This window comes from Bos indicus x Bos taurus, chromosome 15 (genome assembly GCF_003369695.1).
Source record: "Bos indicus x Bos taurus breed Angus x Brahman F1 hybrid chromosome 15, Bos_hybrid_MaternalHap_v2.0, whole genome shotgun sequence".
Lineage (NCBI taxonomy): Eukaryota > Metazoa > Chordata > Mammalia > Artiodactyla > Bovidae > Bos > Bos indicus x Bos taurus.
The window spans coordinates 78,647,684-78,662,985 of NC_040090.1; the positions used below are offsets into that span (position 1 = coordinate 78,647,684).

General features: G+C 37.7%; 1 protein-coding gene across 1 annotated transcript; it reads right to left on the minus strand.

Moving 5' to 3' along the window:
• Positions 1 to 2,648: 2,648 nt before the first annotated feature.
• Positions 2,649 to 14,518, minus strand: MMP13 (matrix metallopeptidase 13). Its single transcript, XM_027563951.1, has 10 exons — positions 14,376 to 14,518; positions 14,045 to 14,286; positions 12,859 to 13,007; positions 12,559 to 12,684; positions 10,578 to 10,739; positions 9,038 to 9,155; positions 7,922 to 8,055; positions 6,839 to 6,998; positions 4,923 to 5,026; positions 2,649 to 3,998 (listed from the first exon to the last, which is right to left on the minus strand). Exons 1-10 carry the CDS (start codon positions 14,493 to 14,495, stop codon positions 3,898 to 3,900), a joined length of 1,416 nt encoding a protein of 471 aa, XP_027419752.1. The 5' UTR covers positions 14,496 to 14,518; the 3' UTR covers positions 2,649 to 3,897.
• Positions 14,519 to 15,302: the final 784 nt, after the last annotated feature.

The following is a 15,302-nucleotide window of genomic DNA, read 5'->3' on the forward strand; positions in this document are numbered from 1 at the left end:
CCCCTACCCCCTCTGTAATTCTCCTTGGGTTCCAACAGTTCCATTCTAGTCTGAAGGTGTGGCCTGGAGCCCTCCCCCCGACTCCCTGCACTGCCTGGGTAGCCCTCAGTTTTCATGACAGCTTGGGGATCTCTCTCTTCCCTTGTGATGCCCTTCCCCAGTGACCCTCTTGTGCCCCTCCCCTCATATACACAGTAGGTAAAATTCCCCGTAGTAGAGGACCTCGGAGCACCAGGTTTCCTTTCCTTGTAGCATTTATCATCGTTTTAAGTCATACTCATTTGATTGATGTGTGTCTCCCCAACTACACTGTGAGCTCCAAAAAAGCAATGAGGTTTTCCTGTTCACTGTACTCGAGCATCGACCTAAGTTCCTGACACAGGACAGGAATTAATATTTACTACCTTTTATTTATTTATTGGATGGATGAGTAGATGGATGATGTTCTGCTCCGGTAGCAAAACTTAGAAATGAGGAATCCTATTAAATTGCCCAGGAAAATGAAAAGTGCATGAATTGAACTGGGGCCCACTGGGCCGAAGGAAACAACAGTCTTCTCTGCACTCACAACAGGTGGCCACTGCTCCCTTGAAAAGGCACTTAATCTACTCAATTCTAATTGCATTGTTTCCATAGTAGGATAGAAACTCTTCAGAGATCAAGTTTTTCTAGCATATTAGGTGCCTGACATTGAACAGGTACTTATTAAATGTTTGGGAATGAACAGTGCTCAAGAAAACAGAAAAGACCAGTGTTTAAGCTCTGTGGACTTTCCTAGATGGAAACTAGGAAACAGTGGAGTTTCCTAGATGGTATCCGTCTTCCTTATTAGAGTTCCCTGCATCCCCATGTTCCCCAAAGCGGCTAAGCCTCTCATCTCACACAACAGGAATGTAAAGCCCAAACAGCTCAAAGGAGCTGCCTGAAGTGATGCACTGAGTCAGCATCAGGACCCAGTCTTCCTAACTTAGACCTACTGCTGTCTCCTCCTCGTGACCAAGGCACACTCACGGCAAAGAGACTGAGGCCCCCCCCGGGCTCAGTCTAGGGCAGCTGGCTCAGAAGAGGGGGCTCATCAGCGCCAGGCCAAGCAAACTCGACCAGAAATTGAGCTAACAAAATCTGGTACAATTAACACTAAATTTGGATTTAGGGTCTTTGTACAAAATAAAGAAACAAAAAACAAAAACAGTAATGAGCTACATTCACCAAGAAACATATGTTTAGAGAAAGGAATAATTTAAATAGACATTCTTTGAAGAAAAATTATACCAAAAAATACATATTGCCGGGAGCTGGTGAGAGACATTCCACTCGTGACAAAGGTCATGAGTAAGGAGGCTCGGCACACGCAAAGGCGGGATCGAGCCTCAGGAGTCCCCCCGGATATTCTCAAGCATCTACCCCCAAAAAACCAGAGTCTGCCTACTTTATTGCTTTGTGCTCTCACCTCTGACTTTACTGGGGGCTGTCCCCCACCACCATCTCGCTCTCTCTGTCGAAGAGTTAACTTACAGCTCCAATTAATAAAGTTCCTGGGCAACTAGGAGTGTTTAAATCCAAACCCCTCAGATGGCTCTCTAACTCGCCTGACAAATTTACCCGGTCTCCTACAGCTATGCATACGATTGTTTACAGTCTCCCAGCCTCGAGAGGCACGGGAAGCTTAAGATATTCAAATAGCTTAGAGCCTCTCAGAGAGTTAGAAACTGTCAGAATAAAACTAGTAAAAGATTTCATTGATGAGCCAATGTTTGTTGCCAAGTTTCTACATCCCCTGAATTGTATCTTTGAATGTGTATTAATTAATATAGTTGGTATGTAGAAAAAATAAGTAGTGGCCTTGGTGGTAGTAACTTTAGACCCTTAAGGTAATAAATTCTTTCCTTTGTTGTAAACCCATTACACATCCGCCCTATGGGAATGCAATTTTATCTTCGGAAGATGGTGCCAAACCTTAAAATAATTACTCTTAGAGAAAATAAGTCTTTGTTGATAAGTCTTTGTCAAGAGTCATAAAATGTTAATAAGCCTTCTGGCCAGAAGATGATGTAAATCACCTAAACCGTTTGTATACGATAAATTTGCAGGAAAGAAACCCTGGTTTTTGATAAGGATCAAAGACTGCTGACTTTGCATCCCCTATTATCCTCTGTGTGTAATTTAGGGTATAAAAACCCCTGTTGAAAATAAAGCTAAGGGCCTTGCTCACCAACGCTTGGTCTCCCCATGTCATTCTTCCCCTTAACTTCCAGCTGAGTCTCCATCTGGAGCGCAGATATCCTCTGCGACCATTTATTTGCCTGGGCTTCTAAGACTCACTCGAGAAGGTGTCTAAGGTGGGGCACCTTCCGCTATTTGAGAGGGCGCCTGCAGCCTCCGTGGTCAGAGCTAACCTGGTGTCACGGGTTATATTGATTTTCCGCGTAAACCAAGCTACTCAGCTTCTTTTCTCCACTGAATTTTCCTACTGAGCTATCCTCATTCTATTACTCTTCATATCTTTGATGAATAAATAAATAAATAGTCGCCAAAGCCGTCTCTCCTTCGAATACCCTGGATCAGCCGGGGCTGGACCTCGGCAACATATTTATATAATTATATATAAAATTATACCAAAAGACAAAAATATACCATATACCAATGTCTGTTGAAAATATCTTTTTATTATAAACAACATGAACACTTCCTAATACACTTTGCATATACAGTACACTTTCTTTTCTTTGCCTGAATTTGTATGAATATGATCTCTCAACACAATGGTTCTTCCCTTCAAGGCCATTTATATATTCAACAAGTACCAAGTGAAAGGCACTGTCAAAAGTTATGAAGGATTAAAGGGGGAAAAAAGGAGAAAAAAGGAATAATTTTATTCTTCAAGAGGACCATGTTTTCTTTATTTTAGATATCTTTGTTTTTTTTAACATACACATTTCCAATTTGTAAGATGTATTTTAGACTATTTCTTTCAAAAACAGCTTATATATCCAAGGTAAACTGGACAATTAAAACACTTTTAGATAAAACAAAAGTAAAACACTACTTTTAGTTTTAAATAATCAAATGATTTATGAAAAATGATGCTATGGACTTAGATCATTTTGTTAACAATTTTAGTTTACTCTGATGTTTTTGAAAGACCTGAAATATTTTAATACCTGAAATATTTTAATACTTTGTCTTCTATAAATATGAAAAGGAATAACTGTCTTCTTTGAGAGCAGTCTTTGAGTCACTGTCAAAAGTGAAAATTAAGCAGAATCCGAAGGCCACATCTTCTGTCCTCACCGCTAGTCTCTGTCTCCTAACATTAGTGACTGTGGTGTTTTCTTAGTGTCTGTATGAAGAGGGGCACGTAGATCCAAATATTTTTAGTGCAAAATCCAAATATTTCTTTGGAAAGTTGTCTCAAATGTATTTACTGCAGACATTTCCCTTTGGTTTATTTTTGTGTACAGATGTCATATGCTACCCCCAAATTTCATTTTCATGCTATTTGATAACATTTAGTAAAGATAAATCATTAATTGGATAAATATATTTGCTTTTATGTCTTTTCAAAGTTTTCTTATAAATAATATGTTAAGTAACTCTCTTTGACACACCATATGCCTCATTTTTGATGGGAATGTTGTCAACTACTGCCTCTACATAGCACACAAGAATTAGGTGATTCATCGAGATAATGAATTTCATGACTTTAAAATACAATGTGGTTCCAGCCACGCATAGTTGTATAGATACTAAATAGTCAAAGATAACTTACTGAAGCTCGTTCACAGAACTAAGCTTTCCCCGATATCTCTCCTTCTCCCATAACTCACCCCCCAAATGTCTGGAAGTGTTATCTCAAATGCTTTCCAGGATTTAAATAACAATATTTTAAAAACACTTTTAACACCACAATAAGGAATTTGTTGTCATGACTCGAACAATACGGTTACTCCAGATGCTGTATTCAAACTGTATGGGTCCATTGAAAAAATAGATATAACCTATAAGAAAAAGACCAAAAAGATTTCAAAGTTTGAAAATAAAGTCTTACTCTAGCTACCATTAAAATCTCAATCTATTAGATTCACTTTTTTAAACATTTCAATGCCTGCATTATAAACACAACTAATGCTTTAACTTATTGCTTATAATTTAAAGAAGGGGAAATGTATAAAGGTTTCTAGCTCTCCTAAAATGTCACCTCAAATTAATTGCTGTGTTGGCATGAGTTCCAGTTTTGAGGTTTGAATTTTTTTTTTCCCTTTGGCCATGCCCAGCTATGAAAGTACAGTCTAGACCTCTGGGGAATGACCCCAAATGCTTGAGTTATTAATATTGGTTATTTGTTGCAAATTGGAGATAATGTCCTTTTCCATAATTAAAGCAAAAAACATTTTATATTTATGATGTTATTTGTCTTCACATATAAAATACTCCCCATTCATCCCTGATTTTAATTATAGTAATACTTTTTGCATCTTGTGTGTTGAGCTTAGTCTCTCAGTCGTGTCCGACTCTTTGCGACCCCATTGACTGTAGCCAGCCAGGCACTTTGGTCCACGGGGATTCTCCAGGCAAGAATACTGGAGTGGGTTGCCATACCCTCCTCCAGGGGATCTTCCCAACCCAGGGATTGAACCCAGGTCTCCTGCATTGCAGGCAGATCCTTTACCATCTGGGCCACCAGGGAAGCCCTCAATATCTTTAAATTTAACGCCGTGTTTAAGATTTGGCATCTTTTATTCATAGAACTAGCAGTCATTAAGTTAAGCTCTTATTTATTGTAAGCATATTAATTTTTGCTTGCTGACTGTGTAAGTAGTCACAATAAGTAATGCCTTAATTATGCAAGGTTTTCATTAGTGAATCTAAGTTCTAACTGAAGGGCTACAGAAGCTCTCCACTAAGATCAGTGAAATAGTTACCATTTTTCTGGTAGACAGCATCTACTTTATCACCAATTCCTGGGAAGACCTCTTCAATGAGTCTCGGGTAGTCTTTATCCATCACATGGTTAGTGTCATCATAGCTATATAATAAGAAAAAGAAACTCTTAAGTGGGTTGTAGGTAAATTACTTTAGAAATAATACAGTGGATATAATGGCAACTTTCAAAATTGACAAAGTTCCCAATTTTTAAGTCCATTCAAAACACCTGGTAGTTTTTTTAAATTAAGAATTATAATACTGAGTATATAGTAGATACCTGGTGACTACTTTGACTTGCCTAAAGGCCGTGTTTATAAAGATGGTTATAAACTCATTTCCACTTCAAAATTTGTACATCTATTATAAAACTATGTTATTAGGAAAGCATTTTTAGAGTCAAATAAATATGTTTCTGGATTGAACAATTGTCTATTGATCTCTCAGTATGTGTAAGACAACTTGTTAAGGGCAGTCGTGGATACTAAACTATTTAAGGCTCAGTTTCTGCACAAGGAAGTTACAGAGGCAAATGGTAGTAATAAAGCGAGGGTGGGGAGCATAGATTTCTCCTCCCATAACTATATATTCCACACTCCTCTTCCCCAGCACAAATTCACACTCTAGCCAACAAAACACATTCTGAAATCAGCCTAGGAGAACAACCTCCCATGATGCACTCTTCCTACTGTTACTGATGAGAGTTTTTTATATTCTTGAGGTACAGTCCAATAAGTAAAAGCTAAGAATCATTGCACCATCAAGAAGGCTAAGACATATACAGATGGCATTGTAACACTAGGCAATAGGGGCTAAACATCGTGAGAGAATATACAGGAGATGTCACAGGAATTACATGAGAAGGGAGATAGCCTTTGAATGGGGTGATCAAGAAAGACTGTGCATAAAATGGTATCTCAAATTAACTTTAAACATCAGATAGAATGTCAAGAGGATAAATGTAGGGAAAGACCTCTGGCAAAGAAAATTGTATAAGGGAAGGTTATGCAGAGATAAAAGCACAAAGCTTTTGAGATATGGTAAGCAGTCCATCTTGACCAAACCACAGACCTCATATAGGATAAAGGGACAGAAACACTAGAACAGGTAGAACCTAGATAGTAATGTGTAATAGTATTGTATTTAATTGAATTGCATTTAAAGTTGAGAGTGTCATTATCAGAAATAAGAAGTCAAAAGGTAAAGATGATATATACAGGAGTGTGTGTGTGTACACATGCACACATGAGTGTACGTGTGTAGAGGAAGTAACGCTACCATTTTAAAAATTCCAAGTTTTGGACACCTATGAGATAATCATCCCTGAATAGACTTGGGCTCACAAACATTGCCAATGTCAATGCCGCCTTAAGCTCTACACATGTTTCCCATAGTCCAGTCCTACTTGGTTTTCACAAGGGTCTGGCTTTACAAAGTATAATAAACCTAGCAGCTTCCTGGCCAACCTCTGCACTGGACCAACAGACTAGAAATTGTGGCCCTTCCGCACTCAGGCTCTCCCTGTACATATTCTTGTGTTCCCTCTGGCCCCAGAAGGTGGAGTTGCATGGAAATTAGGAGAGGATGACAAGAAAGAGAATCCAGGAGAAAGATGAAATGAACATGTCAAAATAAGAGAGACAGCTTTGCCATGGCTTAAGTACAACAAATGACTAAGAAAGAAAAGTGTGGCCCAGAGGGGGTGAGAATTATATGTGAATTTTTCTAGAAGGCTTGAGACTTTCAAAAGCCTATCTTAGGGGCTACTTGCAGGAGCTGTCACGGAATATGAATGACTGGTTTAACATTTAAAGTAATGCATGAGATAATAATTTTAAGCAACAGGAGATGCTCGAGGCTCACTTCACCCTCTGACACATGATGGGGCGGGGGGCGGTAAACATGGCTGCCATACCTCCAGACTTGGTTTTCTGAAAAGAAGAGCGTCTTTCCTGAATCCTCAAAGTGAAGGGCTGCGCTGATCTTTTTAACGTGTTTTGGAAATCCCAGTTCAGATATTTTTTTTGGGTAATCTTCCAGAATATCATAACCACTAAGTGCCCAAAATTTTCTGCCTAGAATAAGTGAAAGAATCGGTTTATTATTCAAGGGAATCCATTAAAACTCACATATGTAGACCTTTACTTTAGCAAAGAGAAAATCATTTTACACATTTATAAGTAAATTAGTCAATGTTTGTGGTCACCGTGTTTAAGAAACACAAAAGTATGAGCGTTCTTCAAAAATGAAGATCCTAATTTCCTAAATGTAAGCATAGCCAATGGAATATTATAATTAATTTGACCATTAACTCTGAATATTAAGATTGGAGCTGGGTTAAAAACACATTAAGATTTCTACAGAAATAAGCAGCACAGTAGGAAGAGGAAATTAGATTGAAAACTCATGTTTTATACTGGTACAAAAGTTGTCTTCTTCTCTAAAAAGTAACTTTATTATAGCATTAATTATAATAGTCACACAATAGAAACAGCATTAGTAGGATCTATGTAGCTAATACAAATTATGATCACGCAGCTGGAATAGCAATTTGGGAACCTGTGTCAAGGGAACAAGTAAAATATTAAAATGCATACATACTATGAATGGAAATGTTTACTGTATGTTTTACATATGATTAGGGACTAGACAATAAAGTGAGAAAATAAATTGACCTTTCAGAAGGAGGAATTATGAATAATTTTTTTTGAATTGTTAAAAATGTACATTGTTATAACATTTTCTCAGCAAATAATTTTTAAGAGGAAATAAGAGAAACAAAGAGTGGATATGAGTAATAATGCAAACTTTTTACTTGTCAAATTGAGGACATTTGGTTTCAGAAAGGTTTCGGGTGCTTTCTGGCTTCCATTTTGTTATACTTGATTCTTAATTTAGACATATTTTTTACAACGATCATTTTATTAAATCTCTGGTAGTTAAAGTTCATCGCTGCCTGCTCCAGGCATATGCGAAGTTTCGCTGGTGGAAATCTTACCTCTAAAAATGAAGATAAGGTCATGGGAAGGGTGCTCATAGGCGGCATCAATACGGTTGGGAAGTTCTGGCCAAAACGATTTTGTTAAAAACAGCTCTGCTTCAACCTGCTGAGGATGCAGCCGCCAGAAGAATCTGACACCAAAGTAAAACACAGAGTTTGCATCATTTGTTTGAGTGCAGTGTTTCTATCCTGCTAGCCACTTGTCTCCACATCAGTACAGATAAGCCAAATACAACCATTCCCTACCACCTGTGGAGGGGCAAGATTTCCACTTCCCTTTAAATGCCAGTTAAACAAGCTGTTTCTGTCTTAACTCTAGCCTAAATACTGAAGTCGAAAAGTCTCATGGAGCCTTTATGAAGGCTCCAGGCCCTTTGTATGTTGGGATCATTTTTGTCAGTTTTGCGTATCTTGCAAGTGGCAAGCAAATATGCCAGGCACTGTGTCAGGCTCTGGAAAGAAAACATGACTGACACAAGCTATGCTCCCAAGAGCTCATGACCTGGGGAATCTGATACAAGAGAAAACACTGGAGCAAAATGAAATTGGAGCTATAATAGAAGAAGAAGGAATGCTATTAGATCACAAATGAGAGAATAATACAGATAATTAAACAATGGATTAATGAGTAAGTGAACAAATAAGGATATTAAAACAGTATCAGAATTAAAAATTAGTATTTCGTTTTTCATCACCTATAGATTTAGGCTGTAACATGCTCATATGTTACCAGAACCAAAGCTTTTCCATACCAAAATGAATTCATGTGAAATTATGAGTAACAACTCACTAATATAGTAATTGATTTCAATTATTGTGTTTTGTTAAATAAATAAATTGTATTCCTATATGTATTTGGTTATTTTTATAAGAAAAACTACAACCAAAGATGCAAAGAAAGCTGTACAATGCCAAGATTATCCATTGAAAGGTAAAATGTTTATCCATCAGTTATTTTATTTCATCTGATATATGTAAATAAACTGTCCAAAGGTCTGTTATTTTTACTAACTTCACCTCCTTTGGAATTCTGACAAGATGTTTTGGTAATCTCAGACATGACTTCAGAAATGTTCATCGCATGCAGGTTTCATAAAGTAATACTAAGAGTACCTGTCTTTAAAGATCAGTGTTTCTCCGCGGAGACTGGTTATGGCATCAAGGGATAAGGAAGGGTCACATTTGTCTGGCGTTTTTGGATGTTTAGAGTAGGGGTCTTCATCTCCTGGACCTGCAGTCATGAAATGAGTTAAGGAAGTGACTGAGGATGACCTGCTCCTACCATGGAGAGCAGGAAGGGCTTCATCTAGGGAGGGCAGTGGGTCCTGCCACCTCCTACATAATGCGCCAAAGAACCCGTAATCCCTCCTCCTTCCTCCAGGGCTACCACGGCCTTGCCTGTGGGACTTCCCCTTCTGTTTTCAACTTTTAAAACCCTTGAGAATCATCTAAGCTTCAAATTCAGCTTTCTTGAGGTTGGTGATAGAAACGGGCTGGGGGAGCAAGAGACTTTGGGGAAACTATCCCCATGCTTTGCACAACCTATTCACAGACTGCTCCTGAGAAACACATTGCTCTCACAGACATTTCTGGAGGCACGTCATCTCTGTGGGAGCCCTCCTTTGGGCTCTTTCTCAAGCCTACTTGACCAGCTGCCAACATCAGCTCACCTTGCTTTAGAGTTTATCACTGTGTATCTGCATCTCAGTGAAAAGCCGGCCTTCAACCACTCTGGTATGACTTGTAACGTGTTGGTAACTTTCCAACCAGCTCACGTGAGTGCAAAAGGGTTGCAGGACATAAAATCATTCTAAACTTCTTTTTCACTACCTATGTCCTATTAGTTCTGTCATGAAGTCCTTCAGCCAAGATATAGTAGAAATAGTAAAAACTGCAAAATTCTTGCCTGTGCCTTCACGAGCTATTGGGGTAGATTTCAATCCAGAAGAGAAAATAGCTTGGGGCTGGCCTGACCATTGTCTGAGCTCTGTGTTCTAGAAGTGTTTACACTGATGACTGTACTACGGCTGTACTTCTATTTATGGTAGGTATTTTTGCTTGTTTGGGTTGAGGTTTAAGTATTTTGTAAATATTATTGAAAATTTGGAAGGAAAATGAAGAAATTCTTACAATTGTTCACTGTAGATATTGGTTAAAAACTACCATGGGCTACTTGAATGGTTTCTACTGTGGTAAACAGGAGTAGTTGAAAGAATACCCACAATTTATAAAACCTGGTTGAAATCTCACTTTCTCACTGTGAAAGCTACCCCAAAAGCTGTGTTCCTATCTAGTGTGTTTCACCCAGCTGTTATAGACATACTATTTAAACTCTACAGCCTTAGTTTCTTCATTCATCAAATGAAGAATAAAATATTGCCATTTCTTCTGTCAGAGGTATCGTCAGGATATCAAATGTACCTTGCGATGTATAAAATACAAATACAAGGAGTTACATTCTACAAAAACTTTGGGGAATGGAATATTTTCTACTTGAGCAGGTAGATTGATATTTAAAATAAAAATGAGCATGATTCTCCAGGTGTTAATAGCAAAACCAGGACAGTAATATTGGCAATGGTAAATTCATTAATAACTTAGAAAATAAATGTGTATATGTCTTCTGCTGGCAAGCTGATATATCAGTAGTTACCGTAGAGAGACTGAATCCCTTGGACATCATCATCAGGAAGCATAAAGTGGCTTTTGCCAGTGTAGGTGTAGATGGGAAACATGAGTGCTCCTGGGTCCTTGGAGTGGTCCAATCCTAAGGAATGGCCAAACTCATGGGCAGCGACAAGAAACAAGTTGTAGCCTGTAATAAAAGAAAGGAACTGAGAAAATTGGTCCTCCAGTGACCAATTTACAGAATAAACACTCTTTTCTTTGTCTATTTATTACGTTGTCATTTCTCCTTGTCTGTTTGACGCAGTTTTTAAAGTTAATATTCAGTTGCTTAAAGGAAGATTTAAAATGTTGATTTAATCATTATAAATAATTTGGTAATCCTTTGACTATAGCTGCCTACACAGATTATCAACAGATTGATTAGCAATCAATAAGGTTTTACTGTGAAGACACTAGTAATCCTGATTTGCTCTTTGCTTTCTCATGTCAGTGAGGAAAGTAGAGAGTGATGACCTTAAATGGAAATTCATGGGGGAAAAACTTAGGGTGATACATGTCTAGGGTGCTGCCTAGAAAATCATCTAAACAGGAGCCAGCAATCAAAGGTATGATGACCAAGCATAGAGAATGCATTAAATGCAGTCTCCAGGAATCTACTTGAGAACAAATTCCTACCAAATGCTCCTTTCCAGTATATCTCTATACTCTAGAATTTAAAGAAGCAGAAACTCTAGACACGATTGGCCAACTTTCCTCTACTGTCAACGACCACTGTGTCTCCGTGTTTACATTATTTCCTTTAGTCATTCTTCACACAAATTTTTGATTCTTCTGGTATTTTAAATAGGAAAACAATAAAATATGGAAAGAAAAAGACACATGAAAGCTGGAGTTGGTGGTTTCAGTTTTACCTTAAATACCCTTTGCTATCATAGCCTATACATGAAGAAAGAATGTAATCAACTTAGTGAACTGTGCGGACTGCAGCATGATCATTCATTAAACCCAGAATTTACGCAGGAACCAAAAACTGAGGCTTACTGTGACTACACCTTAACAATACTAGGTGTTGCTCTTTCTTCCTAAAACCATTCTTATCTGTGATATATTCAGACTTTAAATATGCAAACTCCCACCTTTTCCTCCAAAGACAGATGGCGGCATAGGCATTAAGACATTGATTATTCAATTCAATTCAATGTCAATTCAATTATTCAATGCCAGTTTTACTTTTTGGAAAAATAATTCCTTTTTTTAAATGAATAATAAAGACTAGATGTTTTTGAGGACTACCCTCTAACTATCACAATTAAGAGTCCATATAGCTCCAAAATTAGGCCCTAGTTGGAATAATTTGGCTTTTCTACCTAAATTAGCATTCTCAATTCTTTTGAGCCTTTAAGATTCAACTACTGACTGAATTCTCTCAACAGTTTCATTTTGCTTTTGTAAATACATTTTAATCTGGTTTGTCTCAGACTTTCTGAAGTAAGAAACTGTACTGATTTACTAGAGTGGTATTTGTAAAAATCAGTGGAATAGACAAGTCTAATGAAGTAATCATATAACAGAGAATAGAAGTAGGACTGGATTTGTGCCATTAATATTTCTACAAAGGAAAAAAAACTATTTCAATTCACATCCAACTTGTTTATAATCTACATATTTAGCACTAATAGTTTTTAGATTTATATTTGTAATAAACCGTACTTCTTCACATGTCAGAAGTAATCCACAATAATAACACCTTGGTTAACAGAAAGCCTTTTGATCCTATTTCAGAGTTAGCTAGAATCCCTCAAGCCACTAGACTAAGTAGATTTTGCTCATTTTTAATGTTGCATATTGGCTTGTCGAAATGCCATTTGTAGAAACTAAGATTATTATCCTTATTAAACTTTTTTGAAAAATATAATCAAATACCAAATATAATTTACAGCATGCTTCTTAACTTCTTTTTAATGGGATCTGATAATCATGAATTATGTCTTTATAAGAAATATTACCTTTGGAACTACTTGTCCAGGTTTCATCATCATCAAAATGAGCATCTCCTCCATAATTTGGTCCAGGAGGGAAAGCGTGAGCCAACAGACCAGAGGGCCCATCAAATGGGTAGAAGTCACCGTGCTCTGCACACAAAAACAAGAGTTAAGAATTGAGTTTTACCCAGTAGTGCCTAGCCCAGGTGCTTGGTGAATTTTTGTTGAATTCTGTAAAAACTAATGAGTACCTGAAAGAAGGAATAAAAGAATGGAGCCAATAGTAGAATAGAAAAATGTTCAAAAATTATTCTGCATCATTACCTTTAGTTCCAAAAGAGATCATGATATCAGCAGTGCCATTGTGAATTCTGGTAAAATTCAGAGGTGTCACATCAGACCACACCTTGAAGGCTTTTCTGAAGGCCTTTTCCACTTCAGAATGAGTCAGATCAGGTGTATAATTCACAATTCTATTTAACAGAAAAAGCTTGAATCAAATTTTTGGTAAGTGAAAACTCTTTTAGAATATATTTTCTTGGAGTACTGCTTTTCAACTCAAAACGCAATGACTTCTCTAAAAGTTCTGCTAGAGGTCCACTGTTTCAAATAACTTCTTAATTATTATGTCATCAGTTCAGTTCAGTTCATGTCCAACTCTGCAATCCCATGAATCGCAGCATGCCAGGCCTCCCTGTCCATCACCAACTCCCAGAGTTCAGTGAGACTCACGTCCATCGAGTCAGTGATGCCATCCAGCCATCTCATCAAAGAATATAATGCCATGAAGAATTTGATTAGATACTTGAGTATCTCCAAATATTTGACATCTTAAGTTTAAAGTGTTTAGATGTTTACTAAAACTTATATGGCTGCCATGCTAAAAGTTTTGTATTGCTATGGTCTAAACGAATGAAATAGCTCTGTAAAGTTCATAAGAGAGTGAAACTCTCCATTTTTAGCACTCATAATAAATATGATTGTTACATTTTCAAATTTTCTTGAAACTACTCTTTTATTTTGATTTTATATCTGAAAGAAATATATTTAGTTTTGCAAAAAAAATAATGCTGGCTTAATGCAACAATAATATATAATAGATATTATAAGATATTCTCATCAACGGTATTAAAGTGTGTGCTCTGTGCTTAATTGCTAAGTTGGTCTGACTCTTTGCAACCCCAAGACAGTAGCCTGCCAGGCACTTCTATCCATGGAGATTCTTCAAGCAGGAATACTAGAGTGGGTTGCCATGCCCTCCTCCAGAGGATCTTCCCAACCCAAGTATCTAACCCAGGTCCTCTGCACTGCAGGCAGATCCTTTACCATCTAAGCCACCAAGGAAGCCCAAAGTCACTCCTAGACCTACTTAATGTCCAGTTTAAAATCTAAGGCCTACTTAAAACAATGGGACCATACGTGTTCTGTAATCTGTAGCTTGTGCTGAAAATTAGACAGTTGATATTACAGAAAGCAACAAATATTAAAGAAAGAATAGTCTATGATTTACCTGTAGGTTAAGTTCATTTTGGACCACTTGAGAGTTCGAGGAAAAACATTGTATTCACCCACATCAGGGACCCCACATCTTGGTTTTTTCATGATGTCTAAGGTGTTATCATCAAGTCTGCCAGTCACCTCTAAGCCAAAAAATGACTGCATTTCTCTAAGCCTGTCAATCACAGAGCTTGCTGCAGTTTTCTTCAGGATTCCAGCAGGATTCTGAGGATAGTAGTATGATTTCAGGTAGCTCTAAAAAAAGGAGAGCAAAATGACCCTCTTTTAAAGAGAAGGGCATTTATGAGACATATCACATCACTGGAATTGTTAAAATACTCTACCTCTGCAAACTGGAAGTCTTCCTCGGACAAGTCTTCAGAATCTCCATCACTGGGAAGGGGCAGAGACCAACAAGCCGTCCAGCTGAAGAAGAGGAAGCCAGCCAGGACCCTTGGGCGCATCTTGGACGATCCGCCTGGAGGCAGCTGTCTTTTCCCAGACAAGTACCTTTACTTTTATAGACCTACTGTGGTGAGTCATCAGTTATGGACAAGTTTCAACTTCCTAGTCAGTTAAAGGTAAACATGCTTACATTGCGCCTTTTTTTTTCCTCCCGAGAAGTGTGGTTTGTGGTAGAATTTGAGGGAAATCTAATACGAGGGCTTCTCTCCTTTCAGCAGGGTCTCAAAAACCATCTTGCAAAATAACAGCCTCAGCGTATTTATGGCTATTGTGGGAAAAACCAGAGAGTAAAATTTTCACTTCACTTGGCAAAAAAACTTTCCCCTTTGCAGGAGAGCAACTACTTTTTTTTTTTTTCTGATAAGACTATCAAGACAGTACACTTACTTCCATAAAGAGAAACCTAGTCTTGTTTCCAGAATGTTTGTAACCTGGTGAGTTTTAAACTTCATTTTTTCCAGAGCACCTAAGAGGTAAATATTATGTATACCCGAAGGCCACAGAATTGGACCAGAACCAAGCTTAAAGACTCACCACCGGATTGAGTGCTGTGGTTGGAATTTAAAAGCACTGATGTGACCTCTCAACCAACATGGAGCCTTGCACAAATTCCCTACAGGTCTAGGCAGAAATAGAAGAATGTGTTAGAATACAATATAATGGAATACAATATAATGGCTAACATATTGAGGGATTACTGCAGGCTAGACTTAAAAGGTGTTATCTCATCTAATCTTTATGACAGCCTTATGAAGTAGGTACTGTTGGAAGACTTGTTTTTCACTTTACGAATGAATAATCTGAGA

Excerpts from the sequence above, each read along its gene's own strand:
- MMP13 (XM_027563951.1), bottom strand. The coding sequence starts at position 14,495 with ATGCGCCCAAGGGTCCTGGCTGGCTTCCTCTTCTTCAGCTGGACGGCT. Across the intron at positions 13,008-14,044 it reads AAAATGAACTTAACCTACAG|AATTGTGAATTATACACCTG; the intron begins GTAAATCATAGA and ends TCTGTTAAATAG. Across the intron at positions 5,027-6,838 it reads TCAGAAAACCAAGTCTGGAG|CTATGATGACACTAACCATG; the intron begins GTATGGCAGCCA and ends CTTATTATATAG.